At 47.3% G+C, this 22,730-nt stretch overlaps 1 protein-coding gene across 6 annotated transcripts in view; it reads right to left on the reverse strand.

Annotated features, from left to right (window-relative positions):
- Nucleotides 1-2,477: 2,477 nt before the first annotated feature.
- Nucleotides 2,478-22,730, reverse strand: part of LOC119971728 (synaptotagmin-7-like) — an 883,832-nt gene continuing 863,579 nt past the window's right edge. For all 6 annotated transcript variants that reach the window (XM_038807686.1, XM_038807685.1, XM_038807689.1 and 3 more), the window contains 3 exons: nucleotides 22,521-22,635; nucleotides 20,000-20,199; nucleotides 2,478-2,621 (listed from right to left, as the gene is read on the reverse strand). In XM_038807686.1, coding sequence (XP_038663614.1) covers nucleotides 2,517-2,621; nucleotides 20,000-20,199; nucleotides 22,521-22,635 — 420 coding nt within the window. In that variant the 3' untranslated portion in view covers nucleotides 2,478-2,516. The remainder of the gene's footprint in view (nucleotides 2,622-19,999; nucleotides 20,200-22,520; nucleotides 22,636-22,730) is intronic.

A 22,730-nucleotide genomic window follows, 5' to 3' on the forward strand; every position in this document is an offset into this window, starting at 1 on the left:
CCCTCTGTCTAATAGAGTGTAAAGAACATAATGAGCTATATTGCTCTGAATTGCTAGTTCCCAACTGAGTAAGGTAGGTCATCCTGTGGAGTGAAAATCAGGACACATGGTTAGCTTTCTGCCTTTTATTAAAATCTATTTTTAAACATAAAATCTAGTACATATCCAGAAATGGCACATTAAAAATGTGGGATCACTCACTGGAATTTTGATAGAGAGTATTAACCTGTATTGAAGAGCATTCAGAGGAAATGGACGTACTTCTTTGATTATAAAGGGTGATGATTTAATGGATTGTGGGGTCAACACCACATATTTTAAGTTTCACCAAAGCAAGGCGAGAACTAACATTATGAAGCTAGAGCGCAATTTTTCTGTCTACTCCTGATACAGAGCTTCAACTAACAGGAGTTGACACTTTTATGTCTGCATTTTCCCAAAATGTCCTCTGAAAGAGGTTCCATCAGGAATGGGCACTCAGAAAACTTGGCTTTTGTAAAAAATGTAATGAAACCACAACTAGACTGATGAGTCAATGTTGAGAGAAAAAGTAAGTCCAACATAGGAAAATGAGTAATGCAATGAATTAAATGTTCTCCTTTCATCATGCATCCTGGCTTCAAATAAAGTTGAGTGATGAGATTAAAGTATCCTGTATCTGCCCACTTCAGGATCCAATGTGAAGCAAGTTTAGGCTGTCTTTATCTTATTGACATGGGATCATAGCACAAAATTCTCTATAAAACTGGGGCAGCAAACTGGCAGAGTCCACAAAAAAAACCTCCCTCATGAACATGCCAATGTGAATCTACAACAATGGACAATTTTTTTGCTGTGGTCACTTGGTACAGTTGAGGGAATATTATACCTGACCTAGATGGCACAAGAGAATTGATGCTCAAAATGAAAGACTTTCCATTCCTCGGCACGAAAACACCAAGGAGAACAACATTTACGAAAAGAATGGAAAAAGGAGAGAGCGTAACGATAATCCCTACTTCATATTTCATGCTGTTTGAAAAGTTGCTTTATCAGGTCTGTAACAACAGCTGAGCCAAGAGTCTCCAACTTGCCCACTTTTCCTCAACTTGCCTTCAGCCTGTCATCACCCTCGAACAGCATGGCTTAAAATGAGAATTCTATGTCTGAGGAACTGTAGGTGTGACCCAGGCCTGAGCACCTCTTGTTATTGCCCAGTCTTTACTTTGCTATGAAGTGAATGACACATTATTTCTACATACTTAAGCTGCAATTAACCATTAACTGTCTCATGACATGATGTAATACTAGATATCACCGAATCATACAAATCGCACATTCCCTTGGTTGCAAAACTGGGTTTTAGTTTTAAGCCTACCCCTATTATTCGGACTGTGATTAGGTTATTTTGACAACCGATATTAAAGGAGACAAGGGAATCTTTAAATTTTTTGAGAGCTCTAGGTCCGTGTTCAATGCCTTTAAGGTCCCCATACCAATTAAACTATGCCAAATATGCCAATTATGGCCATTTTGAATACCTGATTATAATGTAAAAGATCTAAAAGGTTACCTTGGAGAACATTCATAGGAATTTTAATACAATTTTTAAAATTGCTATCAGTTGTCTTTTGGAATTCTAGGCCAATACTGTATGCAACACTAGGATTTTCTGCATGGAAATCCTTTGGGATTTTTGTTTTGTTCCAGTATGGTAGTCTATAAGCCCTGGATAAAGAAGAACCAAGTTAAAATACTGTGTAAACCAGACATTGTCCACTTAAAAACCACCTCTAAAAATCCATTAAATCTTATTTTTCATAACCAAACTGTGCATTTTAAAAAGTGCAGAGAAAATCACCCATGCAACAAGTGCATGGCTGAGTACTTACTTTGTGTGCACAAAAACACACTTTACATAGTTACAGACACACAAACACACACACAGAGACGCACACAGATTTTAAGTTCCTGTTTTTCTTGTTTTCCCTCCTCCCTCACTACTTTGAGATAAGTGAAACGGGTGCCTTTAGAACCGCCAGCATCTACACCTGCACCGGAACAATACAAATGTCAGCTTATTCCAGAAAAAGAAAAGTACAAGTTTTTTTGTCGATGCAGCGACTTCCTTCACTACTGGAAGAACGGTTTGCTTTTTTTTTGTCACACAGGAAAATAAAAACTAAAATCTAAGCCACGTGACAACTGGCCACAGACTCCTCAGACACAGAATGAATTGTGCCACTACCAAAATATGTGGGGATTTTTAAGGGGTGGGGGGGGGGGGGGGGGGGGGGGGCGGTGTTGAAGCACTGGGTGGATATGAGCTCGTGACTAAAAAAAATGTTCCTGGCAGCTCAATGCTATTCAGTCCATGGCATATGGATTGGCTGCTGGGCTCCCAGAGTGTTGACTGAGTGATTGATGACTTCACTCCACGTGCTTCATTGTGCATACTTAAAATGTCACGGTTAATCAGATGTTTTCTTCTCTTCTTACGTCAGTTGTTTTTCCCTCTCTTTTGATTTGGTGAATAATCATGCCTTAAGTTGATGCCACTGAGCCACATTATGCCGTGGCCGCCCAATCATATCCTTCCAATGCTTGACTTCTCCCGGTCCACTCTTCCAAGACAAGTATATCTGAGCAGACAAAAATCGAAAGTCAGTTTAACATCATTAAACAGCTAGTCATTTGTTTAAGTTCTAAATTTGAACCCGATCTGCTGAAAACATAGAGAGACATCCTCTATATGCGTGATCTAACTTGAAGCAAGAGTAAGTCGACCACTGTTGAGTTTTCTGGATTGAAGAGATGACCAGCGGTGGCCTTGATAGGTATTCTCTTTCAGCCTCTTCCTAAAGACAAATAATGTCGCATTTTTCTGATCAAGAACCAATGGGATATACATTCAAAAGTCATGCCACTTTAAAGGTATTCATTTTGTACATGGAAAGGTCTGCCTAGTTCTAACTCGTACTGCACACATTATATTCAAAGGGAGTAATAACAAAGTGGCTTAGTCAAAAATAAAAACCATGTTAGCCTATTTGGTGGACTGGTGAACAGCCTTGGGTCAGATCATTTTAAAGTGGAACATATAAAAGTAGGCCTATGCTAAATCGAATGTTAAAGATATGACTGTATATCCCTCTTTTCTCGCTACACCCAAGGTTGAACATTAGAAAATTACAGGCAAAATTTTCCATTCCGGAGACTGTGGGGTGGCAGGCGGGTTTTGCGGCATGGTAGCACAGTGGTTAGCACTGTTGCTTCATTGCGCTAGGGACCCGCGTTCGATACCTGGCTTGGTTCACTGTCTCCCCGTGTATTAGCATGTTCTCCCTGTGTCTGCGTGGGTTTCCTCCGGGTGCTCCGCTTTCCTCCCATAATCCCAAAAGGCATGCTTGTTATGTGAATTAGACATTCTGAGTTCTCCCTCAGTTAGTGCTCTTTGGGGGGGTTTAAACTAATTCAGCAGGGGCATGGGAACCTGGATTGTAGTTTTGGGGTACGGGAGATTGAGAGTATAGAGGTCAGGAGCACAGATTTGACTTCGCAGGAGAGTGCCAGTGTTCAGGTAGGTGGTTTGAAGTGTGTCTACTTCAATGCCAGGAGTATACGAAATAAGGTAGGGGAACTGGCAGCATGGGTTGGTACCTGGGACTTCGATGTTGTGGCCATTTCAGAGACATGGATAGAGCAGGGACAGGAATGGTTGTTGCAGGTTCCGGGGTTTAGGTGTTTTAGTAAGTTCAGAGAGGGGGGCAAAAGAGGGGGAGGTGTGGCGCTGCTAGTCAAGGACAGTATTACGGTGGCGGAAAGGATGCTAGATGGAGACTCTTCTTCCGAGGTAGTATGGGCTGAGGTTAGAAACAGGAAAGGAGAGATCACCCTGTTGGGAGTTTTCTATAGGCCACCTAATAGTTCTAGGGATGTAGAGGAAAGGATGGCGAAGATGATTCTCGAAAAGAGCGAAAGTAACAGGGTAGTTGTTATGGGAGACTTTAACTTTCCAAATATTGACTGGAAAAGATATAGTTCGAGTACATTAGATGGGTCGTTCTTTGTACAATGTGTGCAGGAGAGTTTCCTGACACAATATGTTGACAGGCCAACAAGAGGCGAGGCCACATTGGATTTGGTTTTGGGTAATGAACCAGGCCAGGTGTTAGATCTGGAGGTAGGTGAGCACTTTGGTAACAGTGACCACAATTCGGTGACCTTTACGTTAGTGATGGAAAGGGATAAGTATACCCCGCAGGGCAAGAGTTATAGCTGGGGGAAGGGCAATTATGATGCCATTAGACATGACTTAGGATGTGTAGATTGGAGACGTAGGCTGCAAGGGTTGGGCACACTGGATATGTGGAGCTTGTTCAAGGAACAGCTATTGCGTGTTCTTGATAAGTACGTACCAGTCAGGCAGGGAGGAAGGGGTAGAGCGAAGGAACCGTGGTTTACCAAAGAAGTGGAATCTCTTGTTAAGAGGAAGAAGGAGGCCTATGTGAAGATGAGGCGTGAAGTTTCAGTTGGGGCGCTTGATAGTTACAAGGAAGCGAGGAAGGATCTAAAGAGAGAGCTAAGACGAGCAAGGAGGGGACATGAGAAGTCTTTGGCAGGTAGGATCAAGGAAAACCCAAAAGCTTTCTATAGGTATGTCAGGAATAAAAGAATGACTAGGGTAAGAGTAGGGCCAGTCAAGGACAGTGGTGGGAAGTTGTGTGTGGAGGCTGAGGAGATAAGCGAGATACTAAATGAATACTTTTCGTCAGTATTCACTCAGGAAAAAGATAATGTTGTGGAGGAGAATGCTGAGACCCAGGCTATTAGAATAGATGGCATTGAGGTGCGTAGGGAAGAAGTGTTGGCAATTCTGGACAAGGTGAAAATAGATAAGTCCCCGGGGCCTGATGGGATTTATCCTAGGATTCTCTGGGAAGCCAGGGAAGAGATTGCTGAGCCTTTGGCTTTGATTTTTATGTCATCATTGGCTACAGGAATAGTGCCAGAGGACTGGAGGGTAGCAAATGTGGTCCCTTTGTTCAAGAAGGGGAGTAGAGATAACCCCGGTAACTATAGGCCGGTGAGCCTCACGTCTGTTGTGGGTAAAGTCTTGGAGAGGATTATAAGAGATACGATTTATAATCATCTAGATAGGAATAATATGATTAGGGATAGTCAGCATGGTTTTGTGAAGGGTAGGTCATGCCTCACAAACCTTATCGAGTTCTTTGAGAAGGTGACTGAACAGGTAGACGAGGGTAGAGCAGTTGATGTGGTGTATATGGATTTCAGTAAAGCGTTTGATAAGGTTCCCCACGGTCGGCTATTGCAGAAAATACGGAGGCTGGGGATTGAGGGTGATTTAGAGATGTGGATCAGAAATTGGCTAGTTGAAAGAAGACAGAGAGTGGTGGTTGATGGCAAATGTTCAGAATGGAGTTCAGTTACGAGTGGCGTACCACAAGGATCTGTTCTGGCGCCGTTGCTGTTTGTCATTTTTATAAATGACCTAGAGGAGGGCACAGAAGGTTGGGTGAGTAAATTTGCAGACGACACTAAAGTCGGTGGAGTTGTAGACAGTGTGGAAGGATGTTGCAGGTTACAGAGGGACATAGATAAGCTGCAGAGCTGGGCTGAGAGGTGGCAAATGGAGTTTAATGTAGAGAAGTGTGAGGTGATTCACTTTGGAAAGAAAAACAGGAATGCGGAATATTTGGCTAATGGTAAAATTCTTGGCAGTGTGGATGAGCAGAGGGATCTCGGTGTCCATGTACATAGATCCCTGAAAGTTGCCATCCAGGTTGATAGGGTTGTGAAGAAGGCCTATGGTGTGTTGGCCTTTATTGGTAGAGGGATTGAGTACCGGAGCCATGAGGTCATGTTGCAGCTGTACAAAACTCTGGTACGGCCGCATTTGGAGTATTGCGTACAGTTCTGGTCGCCTCATTATAGGAAGGACGTGGAAGCTTTGGAACGGGTGCAGAGGAGGTTTACCAGGATTTTGCCTGGTATGGAGGGAAAATCTTATGAGGAAAGGCTGATGGACTTGAGGTTGTTCTCGTTCGAGAGAAGAAGGTTAAGAGATGACTTAATAGAGGCATACAAAATGATCAGAGGGTTAGATAGGGTGGACAGTGAGAGCCTTCTCCCGCGGATGGAGGTGGCTAGCATGAGGGGACATAGCCTTAAATTGAGGGGTAATAGATATAGGACAGATGTCGGAGGTAGGTTTTTTACGCAAAGAGTGGTGAGGTCGTGGAATGCCCTACCTGCAACAGTAGTGAACTCGCCAACATTGAGGGCATTTAAAAGTTTATTGGATAAGCATATGGATGATAATGGCATAGTGTAGGTTAGATGGCCTTTAGTTTTTGACTTCCCATGTCGGTGCAACATCGTGGGCCGAAGAGCCTGTACTGCGCTGTATCGTTCTATGTTCTATGTTCAGTGTAACCTAACGGGCACAGGACTAGAGGATTTTCACAGTAACTTAATTGCAGTGTTAATGTAAGCCTACTTGTGACACGAATAAAGATTATTATTGCAGCCCATTACCTGGGGCTGGATGCAAAAAATCGGGGGGTGGCGATCCTGGTGGGGAAGAGGGTATCGTTCGAGGCATCGAATTTGGTGGCAGACAGTGGCGGGAGGTACTTGATGGTGAGTGGCAAGCTGCAAGGGGAGCGGGTGGTGCTGGTCAATGTATATGCCCCGAATTGGGACGATGCAGGTTTCATGCGGCGCATGTTGGCCCGGATTCCAGATATGGAGGCGGGGGGCCTGATAATGGGGGGGGATTTCGACACGGTGCTGGATCCGCCACTGGATCGATCCAGTTCCAGGACGGGTAGGAGGCCTGCGGCGGCTAAGGTGTTGAGGGGGTTTATGGACCAGATGGGAGGGGTGGATCCATGGAGGTTTGCGAGGCCGAGGGCCGGGGAATTTTCATACTTCTCCCATGTGCATAAGGCTTACTCCTGGACTGATCTTTTCATTCTGAGTAGGGCGCTGATTGCGAGGGTGGAAGATGCTGAATATTCGGCGATAGCCATTTCTGACCATGCCCGCACTGGGTGGACTTTGAGCTGGGGGAGGAGAAGGACCAGCGCCTGCTTTGGCGCTTGGAGGTGGGGCTGCTGGCGGACGAGGAGGTGGGTGGGCGGGTCCGAGGATATATCGAGAGGTATCTGGAGGCCAACGATAATGGGGAGGTCCGAGTGGGGACGGTCTGGGAGGCGCTGAAGTCGGTGGTTCGGGGGGAGTTGATCTCCATTCGAACATACTGGGAGAGAAGGGAGCGGAGAGAGAGGGAGAGATTGGTGGGGGAGATGGTGAGGGTGGACAGGAGATATGCGGAGGCCCCGGAGGAGGGATTGTTGCGGTAGCGGCGCAGCCTTCAGGCTGAGTTTGACTTGTTGACCACCAGAAAGGCGGAAGTTCAGTGGAGGAAGGCACAGGGTGCGGTGTATGAATATGGGGAGAAGGCGAGCAGGATGCTGGCACACCAGCACCGTTATGGGCAGCACGGTAGGATGGTGGTTAGCATAAATGCTTCACAGCTCCAGGGTCCCAAGTTCAATTCCCGGCTGGGTCACTGTCTGTGCGGAGTCTGCACGTCCTCCCCGTGTGTGCGTGGGTTTCCTCTGGGTGCTCCGGTTTCCTCCCACAGTCCAAAGATGTGCGGGTTAGGTGGATTGGCCATGCTAAATTGCCCGTAGTGTACTAAAAAGTAAGGTTAAGGGGGGTGTTGTTGGGTTACGGGTATAGGGTGGATACGTGGGTTTGAGTAGGGTGATCATTGCTCGGCACAACATTGAAGGCCGAAGGGCCTGTTCTGTGCTGTACTGTTCTATGTTCTATGTAAGCGGGATGGGGCTAGGGAGATTGGTGGAGTTAAGGATCGGGGAGGAAATATGGTGTGAAGGGGGGTAGACATCAATAGGGTCTTTAGGGACTTCTACGAGAAACTGTATCGGTCCGAACCCCCTGTGGAGGAGGGGGGGGGGTGGGGCACTTTTTGGATCGGCTGAGATTCCCAAGGGTGGAGGAGGGACAGGTGGAGGGGCTGGGGGCACCAGTTGAGCTGGAGGAGCTGGTTAAAGGGATAGGGAACATGCAGTCGGGGAAGGCGCCGGGGCCGGATGGGTTCCCGGTTGAATTTTATAAGATGTATGCAGACCTGTTGGACCCCCTGTTGGTTAGGACCTTTAACGAGGCAAGGGAGGGGGGGGGGCTTTGCCCCCGACGATGTCTCGGGCACTGATCTCCTTGATTCTTAAGCGGGACAAGGATCCCCAGCAGTGTGTGTCGTACAGGCCGATCTGACTCTTGAGTGTGGACGCCAAGCTGTTGGCAAAGATCTTAGCCACGAAGATAGAGGACTGTGTGCCGCAGGTTATCCATGAGGATCAAACGGGGTTTGTGAGGGGGAGGCAGCTGAACACTAACATACAGAGTCTCTTGAATGTTATAATGGTGCTGGCGGTAGAAGGGGAGACGGAGATAGTGGTGGCACTGGACGCGGAGAAGGCCTTTGATAGGGTTGAGTGGGGGTACTTGTGGGAGGTGCTGGAAAGGTTCGGGTTTGGGGAGGGGCTTGTCAGTTGGGTGAGGCTGTTAAATGAGGCCCCGATGACGAGCGTGGCCATGATTAGGAGGAGGTCGGAGTATTTTCAGTTACACCGAGGGACGAGGCAGGGGTGTCCCTTGTCCCCCCCTACTTTTTGCGCTGGCAATTGAACCCCTGGCTATGGCGCTGAGAGAGTCGAGGAAAGGGAGGGGGCTGGTGCGGGGTGGGGAGGAGCACCGAGCACCTATTGTTGTATGTGGCGGACCCGGTGGGGGGAATGCCAGAGGTGATGAGGATTTTCCGGGAATTTGGGGACTTTTCGGGGTACAAGCTCAACTTTGGGAAGAGCGAGCTGTTTGTGGTACACCCGGGGACTAGGAGGGGGGGGATTGGTAGGCTCCCATTGAAAAGGGCGGAGAGGAGCTTCAGGTACTTGGGGGTCCAGGTGGCCAGGAGCTGGGGGCCTTGCATAAGCTTAACCTTACAAGGCTGGTGGAGCAAATGGAGGAGGAGTTTAAGAGGTGGGACATGTTGCCGCTGTCTCTGGCGGGTGTGGGGGGTGGGGGGGGGGGGGGGGACTGTTCTTTCTGTTCTTTGTAAAAAAAAAATTCTGTCTTTTTGTTGTTTATATTATGCAAAAATTTGAATAAAAATTATTTAAAAAAAAAACATTCAGGGAGTGGAATCCTTTTCTGTTAATGAACATCGGGGCTGCTGCCATGGAGCTCTCAAAGCGACATGTGCAATTGATTACACCCTGTACTCTAGGGAAGCCTGAGATAGCTGCAAAACCCAGATATCTAGCAGCCTAGGTAGCTTAATTGTGTAAGAACGTCACATAATGATGAGCCTTACTGTAGAGGACATTTGCCACCTCCTTGATATATTTATGTGTTGAAGGCAGAGATGCCTTTTAGGTTCCTTTTGGATCCTTGGAAAGATCTGCCGGCAAAACAAATTGTCTGTGGCAGTGACCTTCAGGGGCAAGAGCAAAGGACGTCCTCCCAGTCCATGGGACGTTAGCTCATCCCACAAAATGTAGGCGATATGATCCACCACAACTCTTGCCAAGCACCGTAGTCCGCAGCCTTAGCTTTCACTCATCTCTAGATAGGAAAGTCCATAGTTATGGATGCCAGACCCTTCTCAATCAGTCATTGCCATCTTTACGACAGCACAAGTGGAGGCTCCATTATTCAATCCTCCTTCTCTGTGGACTGATAGTTGCAACAGATTAATGAACATTGGGCAAATATAGTACACTTTACACTCATGAGCAGAAACTCACCGTCATGCCATAGAGCTACGTCTGCGCTACTGGCTTTTCGCTGATAGAGCCTTGCAGCTGAGGCACAAACTCACAGATCTAGGTAACCAAGATACCGACCCTGATACTTCATAGATTATCATACACTTTACAGTGCAGAAGGAGGCCTTTCTAGTATGCACTGGCCGTTGGAAAGAGCACCCTACCTAAGCCCACACCTCCAGCCTATCCCCATAACCCAGTAACCCCACCTAACCTTTTTGGACACTAAGGGCAATGGAACATAGTCAATCTACCTAACCTGCACATTGTGGACTGTGGGAGGAAACCAGAGCATCCAGAGGAAACCCACACAGACACGGGTGAACATGCAGACTCCGCACAGACAGTAACCCAAGCCGGGAATCGAACCTGCGACCCTGGTGCTGTGAAGCTACTGTGCTATCTAACATGTGCTACCGTGCTGCCCATCTTGACATCTTAATTCCACTGAGATTGGGAGAGCTTTGGACACATTCATGAAATGTGCCACCTCATCAAAGGCACTCCTGCAGTTTCTGATCTGGCATACTGACTAAGCTCAACTTGCACTTCAACAATGACTGGATGCCCTTTGGCCTGTAATCATACCAATTGGAGAAAGCACATTCGAGGCTTTCATTGATGTTGAGACCATCAATTCACAAGACACGTGATTGGAAGTGAACAGTGGTTTTAATAGTCTTGCAACTGAGCCTGCCTGCGACAAGATGAACTGGCAGCAGGCTCACGACTGCAGAGCTTTATACTTCCGGTTAGTGGAAGGAGCCATGGGCGGAGCCAAGGGTGGAGCCCAGTGCAAACTCCTCATCTCCCCCTATGGGCAGAGCCGCGCAACGGCTCGTACACAGAGCCCACAAGGACACAATACATATGATACAACACAGTGTGAATGACTATGCTTATAATTCACCACATTCACCCCCTGTAAAAAAAATCAAGTCCGGAGGGGGTGATGGGTCTACAAATTGAGCCGGTCCGGCGGCCAAGTCGTCCTTTGGGATCGGCGAAGTACCGGGGTTGCAGCCTCTTCGGGTGGCTGGGTGATGACGGCCGGTGAGGGTACGATGGTAGACTCCGGGGGTGATTCGGTCCGAGCTTCATACCCGACTGGTTCGACTGGCGACGGGAAGCGCCGGAAACCCATAGGCGTGGGGCACAGGCAGTGAACCTGTAGGAGCGGGGGCGCAGGGCGCGGAGGGTTGTGCCGGATGTAGTGTGAGGGGTACCTCGGCGGTAGTAGTGGTGGGATTGGATCCTGCAGGCGCCAGGTCCCGGAGGGAAACAGTGTCCTGACGGCCGTCAGGGTATTCGATGAAAGCGTATTGGGGGTTCGAGTGGAGTAGCAGCACTCTCTCAAGAGTGGGTCAATTTTGTGTGCCCGGACGTGCTTCCGGAGGAGAACCGGGCCCGGTGTCTTCAGCCATGCTGGGAGCGAAATCCCTGTGGTAGTGCCCCTAGAAAAAACAAATAGACGTTCGTGAGGGGTCTGGTTGGTGGCTGTGCATAGGAGGGACCCTAATAGCATGGAGCGCGTCGGGGAGGACCTCCTGCCAATGGGAGGTCGGGAGATTCCTGGACCGGAGGGTCAGTAGGACAGTCTTCCAGACCGTTGCGTTCTCCCTCTCCACCTGCCCGTTGCCCCTGGGGTTATAGCTGGTAGTCCTACTCGAGGCGATGCCCTTGTCGAGCAGGTACTGACGCAGCTCATCGCTCACGAAGGATGAACCCCTGTCGTTGTATACATAGCTGGGGAAACCAAACAGGGTGAAGATACTGTGCAGGTCTCTGATGACTGTGTGGGAGGTCATATCGGGGCACGGGATAGCAAAGGGGAAGAGGGAGAACTCGTCAATGACGTTCAGGAAGTACACATTCCGATTGGTCGAGGGGAGTGGCCCTTTGAAATTGATGCTCAGGCGTTCAAAGGGAAGCCTTTACCAAGTGGGCCTTGTCTGGTCTATAGAAGTGCAGTTTGCACACCGCGCAGATCGGGCAATCCCTGGTGATGGCTTTTACCTCCTCGGTGGAGAAAGGCAGATTTCGGGCTTTGATGTAGTGAGCGAGTCGGGTGACCCCCGGGTGGCAGAGGTCATTGTGGATAGCTTTCAGGCGGTCGTCTTGCGCGCTGGCGAACGTGCCGCGGGACAGGGCATCTGGGGGCTCGTTGAACTTCCCCTGTCGATACATAATATCGTACTTGTAGATGGAGAGTTCGATCTTCCACCGAAGGATTTTATCATTATTAATTTTGCCCCTTTCTGAGTTGTCAAACATGAAGGCAACCGATCTTTGGTCGGTGATGAGGGTGAACCTCCTACCTGCGAGGTAGTGCCTCCAGTGTCGTATAGCCTCCACAATGGCTTGTGCTTCCTTTTTGACTGAGGAGTGTCGAAGTTCTGAAGCGGAGAGAGTTCGGGAGAAAAAGGTGACTGGTCTCCCTGCCTGATTTAGTGTGGCTGCGAGAGCGACCTCTGAAGCGTCTCTCTCCACCTGAAAGGGGACGGATTCATCCACTGCCCGCATGGCCGCTTTGGCGATGTCCTCCTTGATGCAGGTGAAGGCCTGGCGAGCCTCAGCTGACAGAGGAAAGAGTGTTGCCTTAAATAGTGGACGAGCTTTATCCACATACTGAGGGGCCCACTGGGCATAATATGAGAAGAATCCCAGGCACCTTTTGAGGGCCCTGGGACAATGAGGGAGAGGGAGTTGCATGAGGGGGCGCATACGGTCCGGGTCGGGGCCCAGGACTCCGTTTTCCACGACATAGCCGAGGATGGCTAGCCTAGTCGTGCGGAAAATGCATTTCTCCGTGTTATACGTGAGGTTAAGTTTCTGGGGAGTTTGGAGAAATCGATGGAGGTTAGCGTCGTGGTCCTGCTGATCATGGCCGCAGATGTTGACGTTATCCAAGTACGGAAACGTGGCCCGCAGTCCGTACTGGTCCACCATTCGGTCCATTGCTCGTTGGAACACCGAGACCCCATTCGTGACGCCAAAGGGAACCCGGAGGAAATGGAAGAGGCGGCCATCTGCCTCGAACGCCGTGTAGTGGCGGTCCTCCAGGGTGGATTGGGAGCTGGTGGTATGCAGACTTCAGATCCACCATGGAGAAAATGCGGTGCTTTCACTATGTCTGCAATCCTGGGAAGGGGGTACGCATCGAGGAGCGTGAACCGATTAATGGTTTGGCTATAGTCCACTACCATTCGGAATTTTTCCCTGGTCTTGACGACCACCACCTGAGCTCTCCAGGGGCTATTACTGGCCTCTATGACCCCCTCACGTAGGAGCCTATGGACCTCGGTTCTGATAAACACCCTGTCCTGCAGGCTGTACCACCTGCTGTGAGTGGCTACAGGTTTGCAGTCCGGAGTGAGGTTAGCAAAGAGTGGAGGGGGGTCGATTTTTAGCGTCGCTAGACTGCAGATAGTGAGTGGCGGTAGGGGCCCGACGAAGCTGTATGTGAGGCTTTTGAGGTTCCACTGGAAGTCGAGTCCCAGTAAGAGTGGGGCGCAGAGTTCGGGGAGTACGTATAGCTGGAAGGTCGAGTAGCTGGCGCCCTGAATCGTTCGGGTCACGACGGTGCGCCCTTGGAGGTGAACAGAGTGTGAGCCCGAAGCGAGGGAGATAGTTTGCCATGCAGGGAAAATAGGGAGCGAACAGCGTCTTACCAGATCTTGGTGTACGAAGCACTCGGTGCTCCCGGAGTCGAAGAGTCACGGTGCCCTGTACCCGTTGATTTTAATGGTCAGCACCGAGTTGCGGAGGTGTTTCAGACGCGACTGGTCCAACGCGACCGCGCTGAGTGGCGGGTAGTCGGCGGCTCGATCAGCTGTGCTGGAGTGGCCCCGTGATGACTGTCTGCTGAGGTCGTATTCTCCGAGGTGAGTTTCAGAGGTTGAAGAGGAAGGATCCCAAGATGGCCACCCCCGTGGATCACACGTGGCGGGCGGCGAGGAAGATGGCGCCCAAGATGGCGGCCCCCATGAGTCGCATGTGGCCGGCCGCGTGGAGGAGGATTGCTAAGATGTCGGCCCCCTTGAGTTGCACGTGTCGGGTGGGGGCGGAGTCGGCATACAGGCTGCAGCATTTCGGAGCCTGCAGGCCTGCGAGTTTGGGAAGTGAGTGCTCTGGGCTGTGGGAGAGTTTGGAGTTTCTTCGCCAGGCAGACCCGGGCATAGTGTCCTTTGCGACCACAGCTGCTGCAGGTCGCGTTGCGGGTCGGGCAGTGCTGCCGTGGGTGTTGGGGCTGCCCACAAAAATGGCACACTGGAGTTGCGTAGTGGGTGGGTGGCCGCGCGGCGCAGGCCTGGGGCAGTCGCTGGTCGGGGGCCCAGGACGGGGTCGCTTGGTCCGTGGGGAATGAAGTGAGGCTGCGGAATAAGACCTCCATGGTTGTAGCTAGCTCTACAGTGTCCTCCAAGTTCTGGGCCCCCTTTTCAAGCAACCGCTGGCGCACATAGTTGGACCTGAGCCCTGCCACGTATACATCTCGGACAGCGAGCTCCATATGTTGGGCGGCTGATACAGCTTGATAATTGCAGTCCCGAGCTAAGGCTTTTAAATCCCGCAGGAATTCGTCCAGCGACTCCGCGGGGCGCTGGCGGCGGGTCGTAAAAATATGGCGCGCGTAGACCTCGTTGATGGGCCTCACATACATTCGATCGAGCATGGCCAGGGCCTCCGTATACGAGGAAGTACTGTTAAGTTGAGTAGAGATACGGTGGCTCACCCTTGCGTGCAGTAGGCTGAGTTTCTGCTCCTCCGTAGTTTCTGAAGTGATTGATTCAGCCAAGTAGGCCTTGAAACATCTGAGCCAGTGTAGAAAGATTTATTTCGCCTCTGCAGCCTGCGGGTCGAGTTCTAGTCGGTCAGGTTTGAGGGCTGATTCCATAGTCGTTGTCTTCAAGTTTCCTAAGACTACTAAATTGATGAGACCATCAATTCACAAGACACGTGATTGGAGGTGAACAGTGGTTTTAATAGTCTTACAACTGAGCCTGCCTGCGACGAGATGAACTGGCAGCAGGCTCACGACTGCAGAGCTTTATACTTGAGGTTAGTGGGAGGAGCCATGGTTGAGCCATGGGCGGAGCCAAGGGTGGAGCCCAGTACAAACTCCTCATCTCCCCCTATGGGCAGAGCCGCGCAACGGCTCGTATACAGAGCCCACAAGTACACAATACATATGATTCAACACAGTGTGCATTACTAGGTTTATAATTCACCACAATTGATGAGCTGGCAGATGCAATATCTGGGCTTCCTTAATGGTTGCCTGCGTTTTCCATTCTCACCTACCTCTCCGTTAATGTTCAAATGGAGCAACTATATTGTGAAGCCAGTGACTCAAGTTAAAACACAACAAAAGGCAGTGGCTCCAATTGCACTTTCTCAAGGAATTCTTCCTCTTTTTTTTCCCTCAGCTCTGACTCTATTTTAGAGTTGAAATGCTTTGCAGTTTGAGAGTGCCCCTGAAAGGACCCCATAGTCCAGCTTTGGGCTCATTCCACACTGGTTCTGACCCCTCTATGCAGAATATTTTCTAGTTTCAGATTTAATAACCCCCGATAGTGTTTGGATCCTTCCAATCTTCCTGGAACCTCCTCTCTCAAAGCTATGTGCACTGTCACATACATAGGAGAATCCCCCTGGGAGACTTTTTCCCCTATTTATAGGCTGCAGTTGCCTCCCATAATCATGACCAACCCACCTGCATTCCAGTACCAAGCCAGACCGCTTCATGGCCACTGACTGTAAGACCATGATCACATCTGGCTTTATCCCAATTGAGCACACAGGCCTTGTCCCTCCCTGTAGCGGGACTATGCTGTGTGTGCCATGCATAGCCCTACAGCATGACCCATAAAGCCTCAGGACTCCATTTAGACTCTCATTCTGATTGAGGTCCACAAATACCAATCTCTTTCATCTCTCACTCCGATCACTTGGCTCCAGACCTGTCTTTCATGACTAATTGGATGATCACAACACCATCTCCCTTCTACTCCTCCATGAGTATCTGTGCAAGCTGTTTCCCTCCTACCACCCTCTTATTGCCTTTCATTGAGCTCTCCCATTCCTTCATGGCTGATCATAACACGGTCTCCCTTCCAGTCCCATGAGTCTCTGTGCAACCCATCCCTTTAATGTCATGTTGACACAACACAAGCAACTCTTTTCACCCTCCCCCAACACAATTTCAGAGTTGCTTCCATCCCCTCCCCTTCTATTCATATAGTTTGATTCCTGTTTAAGTCAGATTTAGAAGGAACGTTTTTGGACAAAAGGTACCTACTTGCTTAGATGCTTGTATAAGAGGCAATTTGCAGGAATAGATAGCGTATAAACAATGCGTGTGAATTTATAAATTAATGATTACAAATATCAGAAAGGACGGACACACAATTAAAAGCTACTCAAAATGGCTGTTAGCTGAGCTGACAATCCGAAAGACACAAAATGGCTTTTAGCTGAATTAGCCACATTCCTGAACAAACATTAGCTCGGTTAAGTTGCAAACTGTTATAAACAACATCATTTAATTACAGACAGCAGAGATAGTCAGCGAGACAAGGATTATTGATATTAAGGGATTGAATGGGAAACAGACATGGGAGAATCTAGGGAGTATTTCACCAGTGAGTAATAACAGCTCCACAGAACAAGGAGCGTTATGAATCCTTGCCAGCCCAAGGGCTCCAGATGCAGACAAAGAAAGTTAGTATGAGTGACCTCTTCATGAAGTCAGGGGCTGGTAAGGTACCAATCCACATTACGTAATGTCAAATTTAATTGGATATGTAAGTAATCTATAATCAATATTCTTGAACAAAGTCCAGCCGAAATGGGCTGTGTAGCTGTTTAGAAAAATGTATAAGAATGGATGTTTTCTTTTGTTCGGTGGAGAGACGGTCTGGGTCTTTAACAGATGCCATCTCCCCTCTGGTGAAATAAACCGTTTGATGTGAGGACCAGCCCTGAGCGTTGAGTGTTTTTTTCGAGATTCTCTCCCACCAACAATTTTCATCTACTGTCTTCTGTGTCTGAGTTCTAGTCTTCCATGTCAGGCGACAGCTTTCCCACCATACCCAACCCCGCCATACTCTATTGTCCCTCAAGTCTCGTCATTCTCCCTGCTCTTCTCCATCCCCACCATATCTCATTGATCCATCTTTCTATCAACATTTACACCATCCCACCAATTGCAATGCTGCTCCCTGTTACAGAATACAGCTCTACCTGAGTCCCGCAGTGCATGTTGTCCTCCCAGAGTATGGAGAACCAACCCTACCGCCCCAGCATTGTGGTGTCACACTGGCATTGCTGAGAACACAGAGCATCACTGTTACGACAGGAAGGCTTTGAATGTTTCACTCACTTCAAAAGTCCAAAGCGAAGTGAGAGTGCACAGTTGTACACCACTTGTATCAGGTCGAGATTCAGACCAGTTCAACTTCCAACTGGCGTGACACGTAATTGGGAGGGGGAAGCATCGTTCAGTGGAGCATTGTTTTTCACGAGTATTCATGATATACTAATACCCGATATGGATAGTCAGGAAACTAGCTTCTCTCAAAAGTCCACCATGAAAGTGGTAAGGGGAAAATTCAGAATTGATTTCCTACCAGCGCAACTCTGACATTTGGTCTCTCTCTGAATTTTCTGCTCCCACTGGCCATGAAACCTACTGCTGGCAGGACCGGAAAATTCCATTGTATTGAGACTGTGCTGGAATTTGGCAGGTGCTATCTGTGGGATGTCTTCACCCTCTCCGTTTGCATGGCACCTGTATTTGCCCCTCATCCAATACTACTGATCATTCAGAAATCATTTAATTTCTGCTAATTGGGCTCTGCTATGTGTAGGCTGGCATACAGTATCGGTGATAGTGTCACTAGGTCAATGGAAGGTGGCACAGCATAGGATAGGGGAGAAATTTTAGAAAATAAGTTGATGTCTATAGATGGTGGAGGGCAGGCGGCTGTAAAGTACAACATCGGTGAGTTTGATGGTGACAATTAGGAAAGCCGAGGTTGTTTTAAGGCATTGACATTTGTATTGGTAAATATTAGAAATAAGGTATAGTTTTAAGTGGGTTTAATTTAATATTCCTGTGTCTGGAAGGGTAAAACCTGTAATTAGATTCATGCTAGACAAAGGTGTTTGTGTCCGTGTGTGTGTGTGTGAGGGGGGGGGGGGGGGGGGGGGGGGGGTAAGTTACAACTCAATTTCTATTGTGGTTAGAGGGGGCTATGGTGTGGAGAATAAATAAAAGGCATAACATGCGGGGGTTGCTTAGCAACTAGGGCCTTGTAAAGTAGAAACACTTTCAAGTTTTTAGTTTGATTCCAGTTGAAGGTAGGTAGAAAAAGAGAAGGTAACTCTCACAGTTCTGCTCAAAGCAGTTGGTTTTGAAGGCTAGAAAGGGAACTACTCTCTCAGCTTTTCTGGAAGAAAAACCATACCAAAAATTAAGAAAAGAAGTGCAGAGATTGGTGGAGCAGCTAGTTAAGGAAAATGGAAAAATGAGAAGTTTCCAATAAGACTGAGATTAAAGATACTATAAGAAAAAACTTCAGTAGGTTGAGATGCCATAAGGTTATCTGAACTGATTTTCTGGTTTGTGAGGTCTACTACAGCCTGTTTTACGCAAGTTGATATAACTATGGACATTGATGGCTGGATCTCGGGTTTGTGTAAAAACAGTTAAGAAATCTAAAAGGAGGTGTTGTAAAATCCTGGACTGGATTTTCTGTTAAAAGTGAAGCAGAAGCTTGGTTAAAAAAGTCATTTGGAAAATCTTGTCTGGATTTTGAAATGCAAAATTGCTTGGGGTAATTATTTTAAGAGAACATTTTAAAGCATCTTTTTGGGAGTGGAGTTTAGAAACTCATGTGACGATCATCGGGGGTGGGGGGGTGGGGGGGGGGGGGGGGGGGGGGGGGGGGGTGGGGATGCTGAGGAGGCATCCACAAACATTCACTTAGGATTCAGAGCAGAGTGTATTTGACCAGTCATCTTTTGTGCTTAGATGGAACTTATTGTGTTCACAAGACCATTGTAGCTTCAGATGTACTTTGCACTCCACGTTAACGGACATTTCGAAAGTCAAAACACAATCCATCAGAGTCAACATGGTTTTACGAAGGGTAAATGATGTTTGACTAATTTGCTGGAGTTCTTTGAAGATGTAACAAGTCAAATGGATAATGGGGATCCTGTAGATGTAGTATGTCTGGACTTCCGGAAAGTGTTTGATAAGGTGTTACACAGAAGCTTAATACACAATATTAGATCATATGGAGTTAGGGGTAATTTATTAGCTTGGATAGAAGACTGGCTGATGGATAGAAGAATGAAAGTCAAGATAAATGGGTCATTTTCTGGAAGTGCACCACATAAATAAAAATGAGATGGGAGCCAAGGCAGCTCACCTTCTCAAGAGCAATTTGGGATGGGCCCAGCCTACAACAACAACATTCTATGAGTGGAATATTGAAAACAAAAGAGTTAACAGTGTGGGAATGGAAACAGAAGCCTAATGGCAAACACTCTCTGGCTACCATTGTATAGATAAGTAGCACAGCTAACAATAGAACCAAATGAGGGCAGCTCCACTGAACTGAACAACAAAGGAAAAGCACGAGGAGGAATAGATGGTCAACAGGAAGAGAACTTAAGTCTGTTTTGACACTGTGACGGGAGGAAAACCTGATTGAAAATATTTAAATATAACATTGTAAAAGATGGTCACGTACTTTGAAGATGACAACAGGTTCATGAAGTTTGGAGATGAACAGTAATTTACAAGGCTCGAGGGCTCAAGGATGGATTTTTATGAGAACGGAGTGCTGACAGTGGTTTTGATGCTGGAAACCAACTGAAAAAGTTTCCATTTTAATGTCCTTAGCAACTTAGAATGTTGCAAATTCTAAGACAAGCAAATTATGTAGATTATCAAACTGCAGTCAAATTGGTCACATTAAAATGACACAAAGTGGCTCAGGGACATAAGTGCCCTTCTCAGAACAGCTCATTGGATAAATGTCTACCCACTTTGCGGGAATCCAAGACTGTGATGTCAATATTTGACAAGATATATCACTTAACATCAATTGGTATTTTGTACAAACCTTTCCAATAACATCGTTTCTGCTCAGCTTGTCTTTATCCATCACAGTGATTATAATAGTCGTCTCTCGCAATATCTCTGTCGGTACATCGAACAAAAAAGACTCATTAAAGATGGGGTTTAAACACCTCTTCATCACAACTGTCTTCTTCTTCTCCACTTTCTTGTCTTTGTACATGAGCCAAACTTTGACGTATGGATCTGCAAGAAAGGCAAACCATAAAGGACACGATAATTAGTCTCAATTGTTTATCTTAGTAATAAATACATGGCATCTATATTGAGTGCTAATGTTGCCTCCTTGATATGGCAAATGAGGAAAACAAACATAATTCTGAAGAAATTCATTCAAAATCAGAGCAGCCTGACTCCCTCGTTTCTTCATAAATGAAAACTGCATCCAATTATATTAATCAATGTAAAGGAAACCTTTCTTTCAACTCTGGGGCCTTTGGTTAAACCCAATTGAGATTAATAAGATTGTCTATGTTGAATGCTATCTGTTAACAAGTCTAGCAGGGTTATTTCACCTTGGTCCAAATGCTGACAATTGGGGCACAATCTTCCCAAAAGAGAACAAAGTCCCCGAGCAAGCGTGTTTAGCTGCGTGTTTCTCAGCACTCACAGTGCCGAAAAACACATGGCTATTCAACGCAACTCGCTTTCACTAAGGGGCCTAAATGTTTTTTGTAAAGGGGACCTCTGCTCTCTGGAACTTCCTGTTGTAGTGAGAGATCGGGGTGCCATTTTTAAATGGCATCCCGCCTTCCGAGGCCACAAAAAGAATAACTTGGTGGCACTACCAGGCTGGCACTGCCAGGGTACCCAGGTGGCATCAGCAGTGCCAGCGCACCACCCTGCCCAAAGGGCATGCAGCCGGGGGCCTCCAATCCCCTTGGAGACTCCCGTGAATGCTGTTCCGTCTGGTCCCCATTTGTGGGGGCCAGTACCAAACAACACTTGCCAGAGGTACCTGAGGCAAACTGATTGAATCCCAAAGCCTCAGGTACCTCGAGAATCTGGACTAGAGTATGGTTTTCTGCCTCGCTTTAATATGCAGATTTGCTGAAATGTGATCCCGCCCATTGTTGGCGAGATTCCCCTTGCAACATCTCACAAGGCATTGCGATCCTGGAAGATCCTGGGAGCAGGATCTCCCACCTTTCAGCGGCCATGCTGCCCCGAGGCGAGATGCTTTCCTGGCGCAGCATGGCCAGAGGATCGCGCCGAGGAACTGATTGTGATTCAGCATTAATTGCCACAAGATAGCATTGATCATGAGGTGCGGTTTTCAGGTGTCACTCAGGCCAAAAGCATGGTGAATTGCATGATAAATAATAAGTAAGGCCATCTGGCCAGAAAAATTCCAAACTCCCTCAGCTTTAATTCATTAATTAACTGTCATACTGCCAATTAAAGCTCCTATCCAAGAGCCTCCAATATCGGTGTGCCATGGGAAACAAGACGAGATCACACAGCGCTCAAGGTGCAATACCTGGGGAGTCATTTTAGATTGTGGTCAGGAAATATTGGAGTAGAAATTTGATGTCACTGGGAAAACTTAAATAGTGTAAAATGGATGGAACATGTCCCGTCAGCCCAGGTCCAAAGGATGCCTGAAGGACTTCAGGGTTGAGCTATTTTGCAGGTAGAAGCTATTGACCACCTAAAACTGAATTTAGGTTCCTTACAGATCTTAATATGGGGTCTATTTTAGGAACTCTGTGCGAAACTGGATATTGAGGAACCCAGCGTTTGATCCATTCTCGATTCTTCAGTAACCACTACAGCCTCAGCAGCAACTGCCAACAAAAAAAAAGTTTAATATTTATTATTTTAATTGCGATGTTTAAAATGACTAAAGGAGATATCCACTGGCAGGGAGTCTCGACACAGGGGTAAACTTTAAAATTAGAGTTAGGTTGCTCAGAAATGATGCCAGTGCCCGCTTCTTCACACAAGGGTAACCAAAATGTGGAATTCTGAGTTTGATAAATTTTTGTCAGGCAAGGGAATTGAAGGTCATTGAACCAAGGTGGCAGGGGAAGCTAAGATACTGATCCATCATGATCACTCTGAATTAATAGGTTGAAGGGCCCAATGCCCTATTCCTCTGTTGCTTTTGAGCCAGGGGAAGCAGGAATTTTTCCTACCTCCAATGTATCTCGACTTGAATCACCTCCACCTGTTTTTTCACCCCATGTGTTGCAGCCTTAATGCTGCCTTTACGCTCAAAACAGCAAATTTCTTCCCTGTTGTACTAGCACTACGATCGGAACTTTACTCTGAATTTGGATGGTGAAACTTAACCTAAATGTGTCTGATGCAAACTATTAATCTCAACAATCAGGAAACATTTCATTTCCAGAATTGACTTTCCTCAACTTTGTGCACAATATTTATCTAAATTTATTTAAAACATCCTTCCATTTCTGTTAAATTACAATTGATTCACTTCCTGAATTATCATACATTGGGCTGGATTTTACAGCTACAAATCGGTATAAATATCTTTCACCTACCTGATGTACCTCCTATGTCCATGGCTTTCAGATTCCTTGCCTTTATAATGTTCACAGTGATTGTATTGGCAGTTGGATTATAACACAATGACAAGAGAAGTTCTCCTCGACTCCCCTGGAATAACAGAATCAAGTTCTGAGTCACTTCTGAATTACCCATGGGATAAAGGTGTCAGGGAAGTAGTTTAAACGTTTATCCTGACACCCAGT

The sequence above is a fragment of the Scyliorhinus canicula genome, chromosome 9 (genome assembly GCF_902713615.1).
Source record: "Scyliorhinus canicula chromosome 9, sScyCan1.1, whole genome shotgun sequence".
Classification (NCBI taxonomy): domain Eukaryota; kingdom Metazoa; phylum Chordata; class Chondrichthyes; order Carcharhiniformes; family Scyliorhinidae; genus Scyliorhinus; species Scyliorhinus canicula.